The 17695-nt window shown below is 40.7% G+C and overlaps 1 protein-coding gene across 1 annotated transcript in view; it reads left to right on the top strand.

Annotated features, from left to right (window-relative positions):
- Positions 1-17695, top strand: part of CCDC178 (coiled-coil domain containing 178) — a 135808-nt gene that overhangs the window by 69327 nt on the left and 48786 nt on the right. Inside the window, 1 exon segment of the mRNA XM_068158723.1 lies at positions 11247-11393. Coding sequence (XP_068014824.1) covers positions 11247-11393 — 147 coding nt within the window.

Genomic DNA, 17695 nt, shown 5'->3' with positions numbered 1-17695 from the left:
ATGTATAATACGGGAAGGAGGGAACATTTGTATATCTATAAGGCTTTCTGTGAAAAAGACATGGGATTTCTTACACTTTTGGCTGAGGGCTAGAAAAGATTAGTTTTACTTAATTGTCCTCATTGTATTTCTTTTTATGATCAGTGCAGAATGAGAAGGTTTATATTAAAGCTGTTTTGTGTAGCCTGTTTCAATTTATGTAATAGGCACCTATAGAGGCCAACTAAATTTGTAACAGGCATAATTGTGTGTGGCCAATTGTGATGAGGTATGAACTAAAAGAAAAAACCATGGAAGACAATCTTCTGTTGAATTAGCTTTCTGTACCATAAATATTATGCTCCAAATCATGCAGAGCACAGATTCACAGGTCTCAGTTTACTAATACCTGAGACTTCTCTTAAGGGGAAGAAATGATGCAATGCAAAAGGTGTCAAGTTGGACTTGCTCACAAGTCAGAGGAAATATTGTGCTCACTTGTGTCTCTAAAATTCTATGTGGATTAAATGCATAGATCTAGCTTCCTGACTGTGCTCCATGTCAGGATTGTGCCTCTGTCAGTCCAAATTTCTTTGCTTTTGTAGTAGGGAAACTAAAGATGATGGGCAAAATGGTTCATGTTAATTGCTGCTATGGACATGGCCTTCTCTGCATGAATGCATAAACTAAATATGAAACATGTCAAGGTGTCTTGTGAAACCACCCAAATGCAGCCTTTTGCTGTCACTGGAATGTGCCCATCAGAGCTGAAGCTGTGTCAGTGGTTTTGGTAAAAAAAATGCCTCTCCTCTTAATGTCTCCTGAAGTTTTATCTATATTCTTATCAACCACTGCAGTAATACTGAGGAAGACTCAAAGCTAATGCAGCATGTGATAGAGTGATTCTATTTGCTTCAAGAACTCAGCAACTGCTCCTGTGATGATTGTGGATATGGGAACTTACTGCTTGGAGCATTCACATTATGAATACGTACATCACTCAAAGACAGAAAAAGGTACCACTTGCTGATCACTGAACTTCTTCAGGTTTTGTAATCCACCTATAAATTATTCTCATCCTTACATCCCTCCTTTCCTATCCTTGAACAGGCTCCTTTTTTTCTGTTGGGATTCTGTAGTGGAGGTGGAAATGACATAGTGTGTAGTGCTCTGTGCTGTGCCCATTTATGTTGCTGACCATGTTCTTGTGATATTGAGAAAGAAATCTTCTTTAGTCATAAGTGACAGCAGATCCACACACAGACAAGGGCAAACACACATTTGGAAGGTAGTTCTCAGGAAGCTTAACTTGCTGATAGTTGCCCTTTTCTATCCTGGTTTTGGTTCTAGGTTTATTTGTAGAACATGCTGACATTCATAAACCTTAATTGTGACCATGCCTGTGACTTCAGTTGTGTTATCTACATTTGAAACGACAAGAATGAGCAAATCAGACTGGGTTACCATCTAAGCAGGTCCTTCTGTTTTGGCATCAAAGACTTGTGGACTTTATTTTGATAGGCAATGTTCAGCAGGAGTCTCCAGCTAGCTACAGGAAGTTCTGAAACGAATGAGCAGTACTAAAACCCAAGACAGCTCCACAAGCACAGGGACTTTTGGTATCAGAAAAGAATAGCTTGCTTTAGAGTTAAAACTGTATCATTAAACTGAAATATACCCCAAAATCCAGTGACAATTAGTTTGTACAGGCTATATATTGTATGAATACTTTCTATAAGACATTGTAAGTATATTTAAACCATCAATACACATGACCTATAGAAACAATAATGAAATAAATCTCATTGAATGTTTTCTCAACTGCTATGCAGTGAAATGAGGATGAAAACATAGACTGTGTGTCTGCATGCATGTTATAGTTCCTTGCTTAACATATACATTGAACAACCACATTTCCTGGTTGGTGCAGAAAATGTCAGTTTAGCTGGTAGGATTCTGTGAAGTTCTAATGAGGCAAAGTAGAATAGAATTAACCAGGTTGGAACAGATCTCTGAGATCATCTAGTCCAACCTATCACCCAACACCATCTAACCAACTAAACCATGGCACCAAGCACCCCATCCAGTCTCTTCCTAAACACCTCTGGTGATGGTGACTCCACCACCTCCCTGGGCAGCACATTCCAATGGGCAATCACTCTTTCTATGAAGAACTTCTTCCTAACCTCCAGCCTAAACCTCCCCTGGCACAATAGCTATGCTCAGATTAAAATATTTACTGTAGTTGGCCTTGATTGTTTGTAAGAGTTACTGAACAATATTCTTATTTGAAGAGTTCCAGTGGACATAACTTTTACCATTCTGTGGGGAAAGTGTCTTTCTTTTCTGAGCCTTACTAGGTTTTCAGAATGAGGTCTTGATAAAGAAGCCTCCCTATTAATTCTTTAACAATCCCATGTAATAGTTGGCATAAAATGTTTCCATTTGCATAGACTATTATTGTATTTCCATTTTACACAAGTGCTGCACTAGATTTTATGATACCACTTATGATTTGAAGTTTGGCTGCTTTGTGGCTTCATTTAAATGGTGAAAATCCAGCAGAAGTTATTATCTTCTGTGTTCTAGTGTTTGTTCTCTGATGTTGGTATTTCTTGGCTCTTTTACTAGAGAAAAATACTTTTGGGGTTGTTTTGGGGTGTTGTTTGTTTTTGTATGCTGTGGCCAATGACAAAAGTGTTTTGGAGGATTACTTGTCTTGAGGCTTGACCATCTTTAGGTTAGGTGTTATCAAAGAGGGAAGTACTTGCTGCAGTTGCATGCTGTATGTGCACATGCTTTTAGGGAGTCCCATTTTTTGTGCCTTTGAGTTGTTTCTAGAAGTTAACCTCTCCACAGTGGCCTCAGAAGCCTTCCACTGAAGGCAGGCAGAGCCTCCAATATAGAGCAATTAATCTCAAAACCTGGTGTGTTGTTTTTCTTTTTGGTCCTTTCTGATTCTCAGCCATTTACTGTCTTGTGTCTTAGCTCTCTACACATCTTGCTATCTGTGATCTGATCTGAGTGTTGCATCATTCTTATCACTGATGTGTTTGGGTTATCAGAAGTCTTATGTTGTAGGCTTTGGACAGTGAATGTTCTCATAAAAAGACAGCTCTTAGATTTCACTCTAAAGAGGACAACTGAAAGGAAAACTCCTAATCTCTCTTTCATAAACAAGAAACTTTTGATGGGGATTATCTGTAGGGCAGGGAAGTGACAATGAAGTAGACTCTGAGATTTCTAGGTAGCAAGATTTTGATATGGCAGAGACAGCATGAGGTGCAAACATAGCTGGGAAGGCAACCAGAATAGACAGAGCTGAGCTTAGTGATCACTTTTACCTAGAATACAGACCTGTTCTAACTGGATAACTCAAGTTCTGGCATTCTATTCTGTGACAGTCATAATATTCTGTGTTTAAAAGTTAACTTCCTTAGTATTTAAGGGTGCAGATAGTTATGAGGCTTTTATTGAGAAAGGTGATAGAACTGATGCAAAGAGTACTTTTGAAACTCTATTCAAAAACCAAAACCCCCAATTTTGTTCTATTTTTCATTATCTCTAGTTTTGTTTAGTGAAGGTTTTTTAAACTGCCTGTTTCAGCATTTTGAGACAGCTTGTTCTAATTGGAGTAGAGAGGAATAGAGATGCATTCTCTATTTAAAACATCCAGAAGAAAAATGAGGTAAGAGATGAGATTTTTGTTTCCTGTTCCCTCTTGTAGTGAAGGTGAGGCTTTCTTCATAGGAAAAGATTAAAAGGATTTAAAGAAGTTTATTCATCATAAATAGTTCAGTTAAGTGTTTTAAAAGGCAAAAAGTAACTAAGCTTCTTAACTATCGCAGTATTGCCTGTAGAAATTACCAAGGTGAAGAGGTCAACAGTTCTCCAACATCAGTTACTGGATCTCAGAATTCCATGATAAATGATGATTAGGATCAAGCTGTAGCCATACAGGGGAGTTTCATGAAAATATAGAAATTGAATGTCTACTGTAGGTGTTTGAATGGCCATGACTACAAAAAGCTGTAGTGGTCATAAAGGACTTTTAGGCCACTGGGTGTCAGCCATGTGCATTGTCACTATGGCACAGTTTGGGAAGCCGAAGGGCTTCTCCATGGACCAAAGTGTGCAACTGAGATTAGCCACAACGCGTTTCCACGCAATTTCATTTGGAATGTCGCTTTAGAACAAACTGTCAATGGTGAGCACCATCAAGGGATTGGTTAGTGGTATTAATTTTTCAAAGAATTATAAGAACTCCTGGATGCAAAGTCTGAAAGCTGATCACTCTGTGTGGGAATTAAAGATAGAATAGAATAAACCAGGTTGGAAGAGACCTTTGAGATCATCGTGTCCAACCCATCATCCAACACCATCTAATCAACTTAACCATGGCACCAAGCACCCTACCAAGTCTCCTCCTGAACACTCCACCAGGTTGGAAGAGATCTTTGAGATCATCAAGTCCAACCTATCATCCAACACCATCAAATCAACTAAACCATGGCACCAAGTACCCCATCCAGTCTCTTCCTAAACATCTCTGGTGGTGGTGACTCCACCACCTCCCTGGGCAGCCCATTCCAATGGGCAATCACTCTCTCTGTGTAGAATTTCTTCCTAACCATCAGCCTAAACCTCCCCTGGTGCAGCTTGAGACTGTGGTGGTGATCATTACTGTTTACTTTTTTGATACCTTTCTCACTTCAATTTTTGCAGCTGGGCAATTGGAAGAACATTTGGGTTAGCATTAGCATCTGAATAAGGAGGTTTAGTATTTATTTGCTTCATCTACTCTGCATAGTGCCACTAATGCAAAAATATTAGTCATTGTAATGACAAAAAAGGGAAGTGTGTATCTAATAACCTTCCTGTGAGTAATTAGCCTTTTCCTCTAGTGATGCAGAATTGTCCATCCTTAAATGCCTAAGAAAATGGAGAGCCTTTCTGAATCCACACCTGGTCAGAATGCAGTAAGTGGACATTCCCACATGGTTTTCCAGAGTAACGCTGCAAGTGAAGTTCTTTCTCATAGTCTGCTCTAAAAATATTGACAGGTGTATATAATCAAACTGTGCTGCTGTAGAAGGAAAATTAATGATGCAATAATAGGAAAATAAGTTTGCTTAACAGTCTAAAACTGTTTTGCAGAAGCCAGTAACATTTCAGACAAAACTTAGACACTTAAGGTATAGAGGAGGATGTAGGATTGGAGAAGTTCACAATTCCATGTGATTTGGGTATCTTTTGTATACTTAACTTGACTTTCAACACTGAATTGCATTCTGTGATGTGTATAGATTGACTTTATGCCAAACAAGTAGCTTTTATTTTGCCTAAACCAAACTTTCTGCATGAAAAAGTCTGCAACAATGAACCTAAAATCAGTGTTTAAGGTTTAGAGTATGCAACATGCTTTGAACTGGCGTTTTTGTTTCTTGTTTCCACCTGTTTCTCAAACACAAATATTGGTGTTAAAACATGTTTATTTCCAAACAAAGTTAAGCACCTGTTGGGATATCTCTGTGTGGGAAGAAGAAATACAAACATGTATCTGTCCACTGACCACATAGCTCTGGGGGAATTTGCTTTTAATCTTTTCTGGTCTTTGAATCATTGATATTTTCCTCCACTTGCACTCAGAACCAGTGGATCTGATGAGATCCTCCTCAATCAATCCCTGCTTTACTGGCACTGTATATCATAACATTTGTTTCCAATTAACTTGTAATAAAATCTCTTGAAGTTACCCTTTTCCACAGTGAACATCAAACCCACGATGTGTTTGATCTTCCTTTTTGTTTCACACTCTATTGTCATTCACATTTTCTGCAACAGCAGTGTTATTTATTCAATTTCTCTTTGTCTTTGAACTTTCACTTGTGTTCTGCTTGCTTTAATACTTTTTTATTATTATTCCTCACTTCTTTGGAGGCACTAATTTGCTCTTATGCCTTCAGAAGCTGTGTGTCTGACACCACTGGTGGAGGCAGTGACCCCTACTACCTGAAGGCGTCATGCTTGTACTTCCAGCTCAGCGCTTTGATACCTATTGGTTTCCATGATATCAAGGAAGAAAAGAACTGTGACTTAAGTGACACATCCAACTTGCCTCCAGCAAATCACTGCTGAGCCCTAACAAAACTGTTTTGTCTATCAGATGAAGAGTTAGTTTCTGCAACTCCAGCTATTTGTTTTGGTGTTTTGCTGGGAGGGGTGGTTTCTTGTTTGTTGTTTTGTTTTTTTTTCCCCCCTTGGCTGTAGATCCCCAGACTATCAAAGTTTGTGTTAGATCACTATATAATATCAACAACATAAATCCCCTGCCTCATGTTAGACTTGCTCAAGCAGAGCTCAGCTCTTTCAGTGTGTACCTTAAAAGGGCTGCACTTTGAGATTTACTGAGTAGCTGCGTGATCCTTGGTGCATAAATTACCAACCATCAAATGCTGGAGGCAGCGTCAACAGAATATCCCAAGAAAGGGGATAGGATCAATGGTGTATCAACTCAAATGATGGTGTAGGTTCTGTGACTTGTGGAGTTCAAATTATTTGATAATAAGGATTAGTTGCATCAGTTGGTAGGAGGAAAAAAAACCTCAACAAGTCCTGCTTGTTTCACAGTAACATTTGTGTAGCTGAGGGACTTCCTAACTTGCGCCGACTGTGGCACTTGCTATCACCGTGCCATTTATGCCCTGGGAGGGGACACATAGGACATGTAACAGACACGTGTTTGCTGGAACGTGTCCAGAGAAGGGCCACAAGGATGATCAGAGGGCTGGAGCACCTCTCCTATGAGGACAGACTGAAGGAATTGGGGCTGTTCAGTCTGCAGAAGAGAAGGCTCCGAGGTGACCTCATTGTGCCTTTCCAGTATCTGAAGGGGGCCTACAGGAAGGCTGGGGAGGGACTGCTCAGGATCTCAGGTAGTGATAGGACTAGGGGGAATGGAATGAAGCTGGAGGTGGGGAGATTCAGGCTGGATGTGAGGAGGAAGTTCTTCCCCATGAGAGTGGTGAAGCCCTGGAATGGGTTGTCCAGGGAGGTGGTTGGGGCCCCATCCCTGGAGGTGTTTAAGCCCAGGCTGGATGAGGCTCTGGGCAGCCTGCTCTAGTGTGGGGTGTCCCTGCCCATGGCAGGGGGGTTGGAACTAGATGATCCTTGTGGTCCCTTCCAACCCTGAATGAAACTATGAAACCAGTGGGAAAAAACCACAATATTAAACTTTTCTGGGGAAGCACTATGGGGTGGGAGGGGCAGATTCCCATGAACACAGTAGTTTTAAGGTGAGTCATTTTTCATTTTGCTATTCATGTTATGAACAAGATTCTCTATGCTCGCAAAAGAAAAATCGTCATTCCTGCCTGGGGAAACCAATTTCATTCCTCCCCACATCAAGTTTAAGTGGTATAACCAATTAATATAGATCCTTTAATAATTAGTTTATTGTGCTGATGCACCTGATTGTCAGAATCAATTGTTTTTACCTTTCAAATGAACCCCTGGTGGCGGAGTGCCTGTTTGAAATGATGATTGACCCTGTAAACCACAGGGATGTCTGTCATGTTTATAGCTGGATCCTTATCTGGACAAAATCACTGATCATAAGATTTGTCTCAAGAATTTGTTAAAAACTTTTGTCATGCAAACATGGAACCATAAAGTAAATCTTGGATCACTTAAAACACCAGCTGATTTGTATTAGCATACTTAAAAGGATGGAAGCATAGCATCAAACACATTTTCTCTCTGCTGTGGGCGCCAAGTGTTCCTTGTGTGTCTGTAACAGCCACAGGTCCATTAGTGGTGATCTCTGCAGCCTGGAGGGACTTCAGTTTAGTCATTACAAGAAATTCTGTATGGCCTGAGGTACTGGGTTGGTAATCCATCATTGAGCTGGATAGCTCTGCATCTGCTTGCTAACAGTCTAGTTCAGCAGCCATTGTTTCATAGTTTCATTCAGGGTTGGAAGGGACCACAAGGATCATCTTGTTCCAACCCCCTTGCCATGGGCAGGGACACCCCACACTAGACCAGGCTGGACAGAGCCTCATCCAGCCTGCTCTTAAACACCCCCAGGGACGGGGCCTCGACCACCTCCCTGGACAACACATTCCAGTGCTTCACCACTCATGGTGAAGAACCTCCTCCTCACCTCTAGCCTGAATCTCCCCACCTCCAGCTTCATTCCATTCCCCCTAGTCCTATCACTACCTGAGATCCTGAGAAGTCCTTCCCCAGCCTTCCTGTAGGCCCCCTTCAGATACTGGAAGGCCACAATGAGGTCACCTCAGAGCCTTCTCTTCTGCGGACTGAACAGCCCCAACTCCTTCAGTCTGTCCTCACAGGAGAGGTGCTCCAGCCCTCTGATCATCCTTGTGGCCCTTCTCTGGACACGTTCCAGCACCTCCACATCCCTCTTGTAATAGGGGCTCCAGAACTGGACACAGTACTCCAGGTGGGGTCTCACCAGGGCTGAGTAGAGGGGGAGGATCACCTCCCTCGACCTGCTGGCCACACTTCTCCTGCTGCAGCCCAGGATCTGATTGGCTTTGCGGGCTGCAAGTGCACATTGAGAGCTCATGTTGAGCTTTTTGTCCACCAGCACCCCCAAGTCTCTCTCCTCAGGGCTACTTTCCAGCCAGTCACTGCCCAGCCTGGATTTGTGCCTGGGATTGCCTTGACCCAGATGCAGGACCCTGCATCATTGTGCTAACAACTTGTTGATAACTTTGAGAGGGCTTTTGGTGTCTTTGGGTTTTTTTCTTTCTTCCCTTTATTATCTCAATATGAATTTGTATTATAGTACACAGGGAACTGCTCATTCAAATACATTCAGCAGACTTGAACACCTGTTGCTGTTTCATCAAGAAAGATACTTCCTGAGATGCTGTGCTGAATGAGAGAAGCATATGTGCTGAATCAGGTGGAAATTTCCCCTAGACTGGTATTCCACTTCTGGTACTAGATGTCCAGGTGGAGCCTAACAACACAACAAGCCCTATTGTAATACCTCCCAGCTTTCTGATCTCTTGAGACCAAATATTTTTGTATTTAATAAACCTCATTGGATATTTCCCCACTGGAGATTCTATGTCCCTTTTAAATCTCTAAGTTCTTGATATTCATGAGGATCCATGTACCTTAACTGCTCATAGTACAAAGAAATATCTTTTCATTTGTTTTTAATGTGGCCTTTCCTAGTTTCACTTGATTTCTTTACTCTGTGCCACAGGTTTCATTTCACATAAGAGCATTCAAGAAATTCCCCTGAATTATACTGAAGAAAGTAACTTCATGTGAATGTTAAAAAGGAGATTTCATCCTGTAGTTTGGATGTCATTTCCAGACTGTTTGAATCAGTCACTTATTTGTTTCCTAGAACAGGAGAAGGTGGTGTATTGTATATTCTAGTGTGCCTGGTTTGGTCACAGTTTGACCATCACTCTCTTTATATATAAAGACAGAAAGCTCTTATGGACTTTTCTTCTTGCCTACATACTGGGAAACATCAGTGAATGACAGCCAGGTATTTAAAGGATGTATACTCGCTCTTGACCTCAGCTCATCTTTCAGAGGAGTGGATTAGAGGAAAAGAACCAATTCACTTTATCTGCCTCAGCTGACAAGCTACATGATGAAGCAATTTTGGGGGCTGGGCAACTCATGTAAGTGGTCATACAGACATAGCCACTGAGTCTTCCAAACTCTGGAGAAGGCTGCTGTCTTTTCATTCGGATGTTATTGTGTTTCAGAATGTCTGGACCATTTTATTTAGAATAGAATAAACCAAACCAGGTTGGAAGAGACCTTCAAGATCATCGTGTCCAACCCATCAACCAATCCAACCCACCCAAACAGCTGACAGCTGTAACCTAGCTGTAACAGCTAGGTTACAGTAGTGGAACTTTGCTCACCTTGCAGTCAGGTATTTGTACTGGTGAAACTGACTATATTGAGCTTCATTTTCCCATCTTCCTTACATATGTAGAACAACTGTGATGCTGAAAGCTTTACTTGTTTGCAGGTGCTGAATGTTAACATATTGACATCAAACACTGTATGTTTAAGTATCAGCCTCCAAAATAGGTTTTACCTATACCCAAAGATGGATGAAGGAAATAATCACATCTTCACTAAATTCCCCATTTCTTTTTACTATTATTTGAGTATATATATTATATTTTATATAATGCATTATATATTATTGAGAATTCTGAAAGGCACATTACATTTTAATATTTTAGTGAAGTAGACAGTAATATTCTCTACAGGAATAGTTTTTACTCTGAGTTGCTTAACCATGGGCAGCTTCTAGCCAAAGTTTTCAGAAAGCACACATAAATACAGATTCAAAAGTGGATATATCTTGATTAAGACATTGCATAGCAAAAAAAGGAGTAAAATCATTGTTAATGTGCTAACTGTCTTGGGAAGTCCCAAAATTTAAGTGGTTTCAAGGGATGACTAGGAACCTGTTCAGGCATGCTGCTATTTCCCTTGGACAGTTTTGTCTTCTAAAGGTGAGGCACTAAATTATCCACTTGGGAACAGATTCAGGAAACACATGGGTTCTTCAACATTATGCACTGTGACCCCAGAAGAACTTAGACTTCATTAGTCCACTAATTCACAAGACTTTTTTTTCTTTCTTTAGAGTCACAGGAGATACTAAAGCAAGGTTTGAATCCTTCCAAAGTTCTCTAGCCTTCCTGGGTTCTAGGCAAACTTGTAGCTCTAATATAGAGCCAAAAAGGTGGTTGCATCACAAACATTCACAATGTGCATGTTGGTTTTTCACAGAGAGCTTGGTTAGCAGCAGTGAAGCCTGACTCTTTCAGGGTTCATGTATAAATGGTGGCATGAAGCTGGGAAAATTAATCTAAGTTCTTGTAGAATAGAATAAACCAGGCTGGAAGAGACCTTCGAGATCGAGTCCAACCTATCATCCAACGCCGTCTAATCAACTAAACCATAGCACCAAGCACCCCATCCAGTCTCCTCCTAAACACCTCCAGTGATGGCAACTCCACCACCTCCCTGGGCAGCACATTCCATATATAAATATATTCATCAAGATCCTGTCCATTCAAAATTAACTTGCAGTGCTTCTGTTTGTTTCACTGAGACCATGGTCTTGTCATCTATGTTTTGGAGATGTTGGTAAGTGAATGAGTCAGGCTAACTCCAGAAGTGACCTATGATTTTACAATTTAGAATGGTATTTTGCAGTGAGTGTCATCATTTTTTCTCTTTAGGCTGCTCTGGAGCAAATCACTGAAGAAAATCTGTGGTTAACTCAAGTCTCTAAAGCCTCTCAGAGCTCCTTCTTAAACAGTAAAGATCTTCTGCAACTCTATGACAACAGAATCAGGGAGGAAGCTGCCTTTAGAGGTCATCAACAGGTAAAGTGCTGATATCACTCATTCAATTCCTTTATATAATCTCTAAAATTGTGATCAATGCATCTACTTAATAGAATACTTGCCAGTGATTCCTGTCACCTCAATTCTGATTTTCTTCTTGGCTGCTTCACACTTCTTGTGTTTTGGGTTTGGGTTTTTTGGGGGGTTTGGGTTTGTTTTTTTTTTTTTTGCTGGCTTTCTGTGTTTTCTTTCCTTTTTACAGAGCAGTTCCTGTAAGGTATTCCAAATGCATTATTCATTTATTCCTCTTTGGCACCCGAAATGTATTTATTTTCTTATGTAAGTATATTATGCAGTAATTAAAATGTACCTTATCATCACCTGAAACTTCTCCATAAACCACTTTTGTCTGTAATTGTGAGTTTTATGACATCTACAGTCACACTCTATAAGCCTTTAATTTAGAAAACACTCAAATGAAAATGAAGAAAGGTTAATTCTGGTTTTACGAACCTCCATGACGGAGGTCTAGTGGCCAGGTGTCATGTTTTATTGACTAATTAGTTACATTTAAAAAGAGAGCTTGGGATTTTTAGTTTTTTTCTGTTATCTGTGCTCTGGAACCTGAGCCAAGTGCTACTGTAACACTTAAGGAGATGTAATGCCAAGTCACAGAAGAAAAAAAGTATTCTTTAGTTAATTTTCTTTGGGTTTATGTATACCTCTCAAAAGAAAAGTCTCTCAGTGACAACTGCAGTCAGTTAAAGATATTGTTCAGATATTTCAGTCAGGTTATTGCCTGCTTGCCTTTCATGTCTGTATTGCTGAAAATTAATATGCATTGAAGTCATCATGTTCACAGACCTTAAGTTCACATGAGCACTTTCAGGTAAGACTCTTTCTACGTTCCTGTTGTTTATGCAGGCAATAGGACCTGATATTTTAGTCCATTTTCTAGAAGTGCAGTGTAGAAGTCTTCAAATAAATCAATTAGAGGTGAAATTCAGAGTATTTGCTGGTACTTTTGTCAATCCATTTTGTCTTACACTCCTATCTTCATCCATTGCTCCCTTCTTCATATACCACTTCAGTTAATCTCTAGTATTAAAATTCAGTGGTTTCAGTTTGCTTCTGATGAATAGGATAGAATAGAATTAACCAGGTTGGAAAAGACCTTTGAGATGATCAGGTCCAACCTATCATCCAACACTATCTAATCAACTAAACCATGGTACCAAGCACCCCATCCAGTCTCTTCCTAAACATCTCTAGGGATGGTGACTCCACCACCTCCCTGGGCAGCACATTCCAACGGGCAATCACTTTTTCTGAGAAGAATTTCTTCCAAACGTCCATCCTAAACCTCCCCTGGAGCAGCTTGAGACTGTCCTCTTGTTCTGGTGCTGGTTGCCTGGGAGAAGAGACCAACCCCCACCTGGCTACAACCTCCCTTCAGGTAGTTATAGACAGCAATAAGGTCTTCCCTGAGCCTTCTCTGAGTCTCCTCCTGTTCTCCAGGCTAAGCAACTGCAGCTCCCTCAGCCTCTCCTCACAGGGCTTGTGCTCCAAACCCCCCACCAGGTTTGTTGCTCTTCCAAAATATTCTTCTTACCTACATAGCTCCACTATATTGCAAGAGCAAAACTGTTTAAGTTATTTATTCTTAGGAACAACCATATTTGGAGAACAAGTTGGAGATTTAAAACCATAAACAAAAGAAGAAATTATTGCCTTTCTTCATCAAGTGTCAATTGTGTTGGTACAGGAGCAGAGGCAATGTTATGAGTAGTGAAATCTTTTTCTTGGAAGGATTGAGTAATAGAAGGAATTTGAAGTACTTTTTCCTGTGCATGGTTAGGGCATATTCTCTTCAGGCCTCTCTAGAGAAAGGTATTTCTATGTTAGGTTATCAGCTGCAGCATTCATTTCTCTGGATGTAAAAATGTGTCTTCTACCTTCTCAGAGTTTTATAGTTCTTAGTGAAATCTCTTCCCCACTCCACACTTTACCTCTTTTGATAATCCTCATGAGGTTTAGGCTGGATGTTAGGAAGAAATTCTTCACAGAAAGAGTGATTGGCCATTGGAATGTGCTGCCCAGGGAGGTGGTGGAGTCACCATCACTGGAATTGTTTAAGAAGAGACTGGATGAGGCACTTGGTGCTATGGTTTAGTTGATTAGATGGTGTTGGGTGATAGGTTGGACTTGATGATCTCAAAGGTCTTTTCCAACCTGGTTAATTCTGTGTTCTCTTCTGGACACAGTAAAGATGATATTATCATGCATCTCAGTGATGTAGTCTGGAAGCAAAGAAAATTGCAAATGAGTTGGCATATATTATTGCTTCCTTCCTTCTCAATTAGAATACACTAAAATAAACGTAGTAAAATATCACAAAATAGCAGTGCAATACCAGCAGGATCTAGTTTCATCAGCAGTGCTCTATAATAATTTGTTTGGCTTTTAAAAACCTTGTTTATGAAGAAAATGGTTATGAGTATGTTGCTATTCTATAGGAGTTTCTAATCAGCATTACAATGCACATACCTAGCTTGTGGTAGGAAGTGGTGGTGGCAATGTTTGGAGCTTTGGGCAATCTTCTGTGCCATCCAGCAGTGGTATGTGTGTCAGGAGGAGAAATTCTCTTGACAGTATTACATTACAGAGATAATCTAATTTTCATTTTTGATAACTCTTTTGCAGAACAATTAACTAGTCCAGCTGTTAAAACAATAAATAAAGTCTTTAGGAATTACCAAAAAAATAAATAAAGACCAAATTGATTATCTACAGCTCCTACCTAAAGAATCACAGGAACATTCAGGTTGGAAAAGACCCTCAGGATCACAAAGCCCAACCCAGAACCCTACTCTACAAGGCTCACCCCTAAACCATATCACAAACACCACATTCAAACAACCCTTAAATACACCCTGGGTTGGTGACTCAACAACCTCCCTGGGCAAAATTCCAGCACCTCCAGATCCATCTTGTAATAGAGGCTGCAGATCTGGACACAGTGCTCCAGGTGGGGTCTCACCAAAGTGGAGCAGAGGGGGAGAAGCATTGCCCATTGGAATGGGCTGCCTGGGGAGGTGGTGGAGTTGCCATCACTGAGGGTGTTTAGGAGGAGACTTGATGAGGTGCTTGGTGCCATGGTTTAGTTGATTAGAGGGTGTTGAATGATGGGTTGGATGTGATGATCTTGAAGGTCTCTTCCAACCTGGTTCTGGTTCTGGTCCTGTTCTATTCTTCCTGGCCCTGCTGGGCCTCTGTGGCCAGAAGCTGCACTTTCTTCTCAGGGCTTTGCTGATAAGAGAATTACAACTGCAACAGAAAAGTCTATTCTGGAGGAGTGTCAAAGTAATGACTTTTCTAGGTACTATACTATATATATGTATTACAACAATGGCATAAACATTCAGGAAGAGGAAAGTATGTTCATCCTTCCCTAAGTCCTGAGAACTTATTCCTTTCTCTCTCTCTCTATATATATACATGCAATTACTGAAAAAATAAAACCCAGGTTTTGGAAATACTAATTTAAAAGGCAAATTGGCTTGCCTGATTTTTGTGGTGTTTGGGGTTTTTTTTTTGGGTTGGGGTGTTTTGTGTTTGATTTGGGGAGTTTTTGTGGCTTTGCTGTTGTGGTGGTGGGGTTTGGTTGGTTGTTTTTTGTTTTGAGGTCTCTATGCATAATTTCAACTGCATGTAGCAACTTCTTCAACTAATGAAGTAGTTTTGTTCAGTCCCTGAAAAGGATCATCCTGATGATGGGTGAAATAATGCTTTGGAAACATGAAGTGCTTGGTCATGACTTCGTAAGCTCCTTTGCATGAGGCAGGTGAACTTACTGAGTGAAAGGGAGTGATGAGTAGAGGCTCTGTGCCCATTCTACAATTTGTTTTCCCTCGTCTGTATCTTCCACTGATCAATAGCATGTCTGTCATGTTGGATGTGCTAGCTTCATTCTCACATGAATCGTGTTTCCATCTTTTCTAGATGACTGGAATAAACTGTGGTGGACCTTGACGCTATCCTTTAATACATTCTATTTGGTACCTGATATTTTCCCTAAACATTTGCTTTTGGGGACAGTTAGATTGTAATTTTTATTGTACTGTAGAGAGATTATTAGTTGTCATATGTGTGTTTTGATGTGGCAGGAGCTTGTGTGAAAAAGATTTGCATCTTGGTCTTTATGTGGTAGACTTTCAGTTACAAAATCTTCCTTAACACAGTCTCAAGTTGTGCCAGGGGAAAGTTAGGCAGGAGGTGAGAAAGTTCTTCACTGAGAGTTGTTGGCCATTGGAATGGGCTGCAAAGGGAGGTGGTGGAGTCCCCATGCCTGGAGGTGTTCAAGAGGGGATTGGATGTGGCACTTGGTGCCATGGTTTAGTCATGAGGTCTGTGGTGACAGCTTGGACTTGATGAGCTTTGAGGTCTCTTCCAACCTTGGTGATTCTGTGTGTTTTTTTTTTGCCCTGCCAATATATAGCCAGCAGTTTCTTCTGGCTATCTCAATGGAATAGCACATAAGCACCAGGAATATGATTATGCCTTAAAACTGAATCTAATTATTTGCCTTATCTTTCTTTTTGTACTGAACAATTCCAGAGTACCCATTCCACAAGCAAAATTTGCTCTTTCCAATATACCTTGCTAATGGCTGTTCTGTAGAAATTGGGTTTTGTTCTCTAATTTCAGTCTGAGTGAATTCCCAAATGTAGAGGTATAAGACAGCACTTTAAGGCAAAAGTCTCTTTACTTCAATCTGACTTTAGCAGTGCAAGTGGCATAGTGGCACAAAAGTTCTGTTTGCATAACTTGATTTAAAGGCAGTCTCCATGCAAATTGTTATGGTTTTTAAATGTCATTAAAATATTCATGTTGGTATTCAGGATCTGCTGTCCTCAGGTGGGTTAAAGTATGAGGGGAGGGGGCCTGTTGATCTGTTTCTTCTTTCCTGGAGAAGTGACATACTATTGCAGTAAAACATCTGTAGGGTCAATTCACGCTGAATAGTTATTAGAAACCATGATAACAAAAGTCATTACACTGCAGTTCAGTTTTGACAGTAAAATTTCTGCAACATTATCACAAATCCTCCTGCATTAGTGCAATGATCCTTACTATAGTTTCATATTAGAATCAAAAGACTGCTGTAGCATGCTTGAGACAAAAAGTCATGCAAGTCAAGTGAAGTTCTTTTATGCTTTTATAGATAACATATTGTCATGTCTTTTTCATGCATGTGTCTGACTCTGAACCCTCCTGGATATCTCTGCCTTCAGTATAATCCTCATCTGGGATATAAGTGTTTTCAGAATAATGTCTATCTTGTTTAGACAAAACAAGTGGAATATAAAGGAAATCTGACAGTGGGCACCTGTCAGTCTGGGCAATTAATTCCTTCTGGGTTTGTTGTTCCCATTCACTGACCTAACTGAAAAAAACACTCTTCTCATATAAACCAACCATACTTACTGTCTCTAAAGTGTGTGTTTGCTCAGTCATTTCCCTTATTGGGAGATCTTGCATTGCTCCAAGTCTTCACAAGTCTAACAGTGACAGCATGGATAAGATAATGGCAAAAAAATGCTTCTTCTCCCCTTCACCCCACCATTCCCACTTCCTCCTACAAATCCTAAATGAAAAATGAAACTACCAATGTTTCAGTGTGAAAGAAACAAACATCACCATAGAAAAAAGGTCAGAGAAAAGTATCTCAGAATGTTGATGTTTAAGTGAAATGTTTACTCACAGTTCTTTTGCTTAAGAACAAGAAAAATCACACAGAATCACCAAGGTTGGAAGAGACCTCAAAGATCAAGTCCAAGCTGTCACCACAGACCTCATGACTAAACAACGGCACTGAGTGCCATGTCCAATCCCTTCTTGAACAGCTCCAGGGACGGTGACTGCACCACCTCCCTGGGCAGCACATCCCAATCGTGAATGACTCTCTCAGTGAAGAACTTTTTCCTCACCTCTAGCCTAAACTTCCCCTGGCACAGCTTGAGACTGTCCTCTTGTTCTGGTGCTGGTTGCCTGGGAGAAAAGACCAGCCCCCACCTGGCTACAACCTCCCTTCAGGTAGTTGTAGACAGCAATAAGGTCTTCCCTGAGCCTCCTCTTCTCCAGGCTAAGCAACCCCAGCTCCCTCAGCCTCTCTTCGTAGGGCTTGTGCTCGAGGCCTCCCCCCAGCCTCATTACCCTTCTCTGGATATGTCCAAGTGTCTCAATGTCCTTCTTAAAGTGAGAGGCCCAGAACTGGACACTGGAAAATGGAGCCAACATGAAGATCTCAATCTCAAGCTGCTCCAGGGGAGGTTTAGGCT

Source organism: Melanerpes formicivorus, unplaced genomic scaffold (genome assembly GCF_026170545.1).
Source record: "Melanerpes formicivorus ecotype bairdi unplaced genomic scaffold, bMelFor1.0.p_v2 SCAF_42, whole genome shotgun sequence".
Classification (NCBI taxonomy): Eukaryota; Metazoa; Chordata; class Aves; order Piciformes; family Picidae; genus Melanerpes; species Melanerpes formicivorus.
Note: the sequence above shows the minus strand (reverse complement) of the source record. Positions and strands in the feature narration are given on the sequence as shown.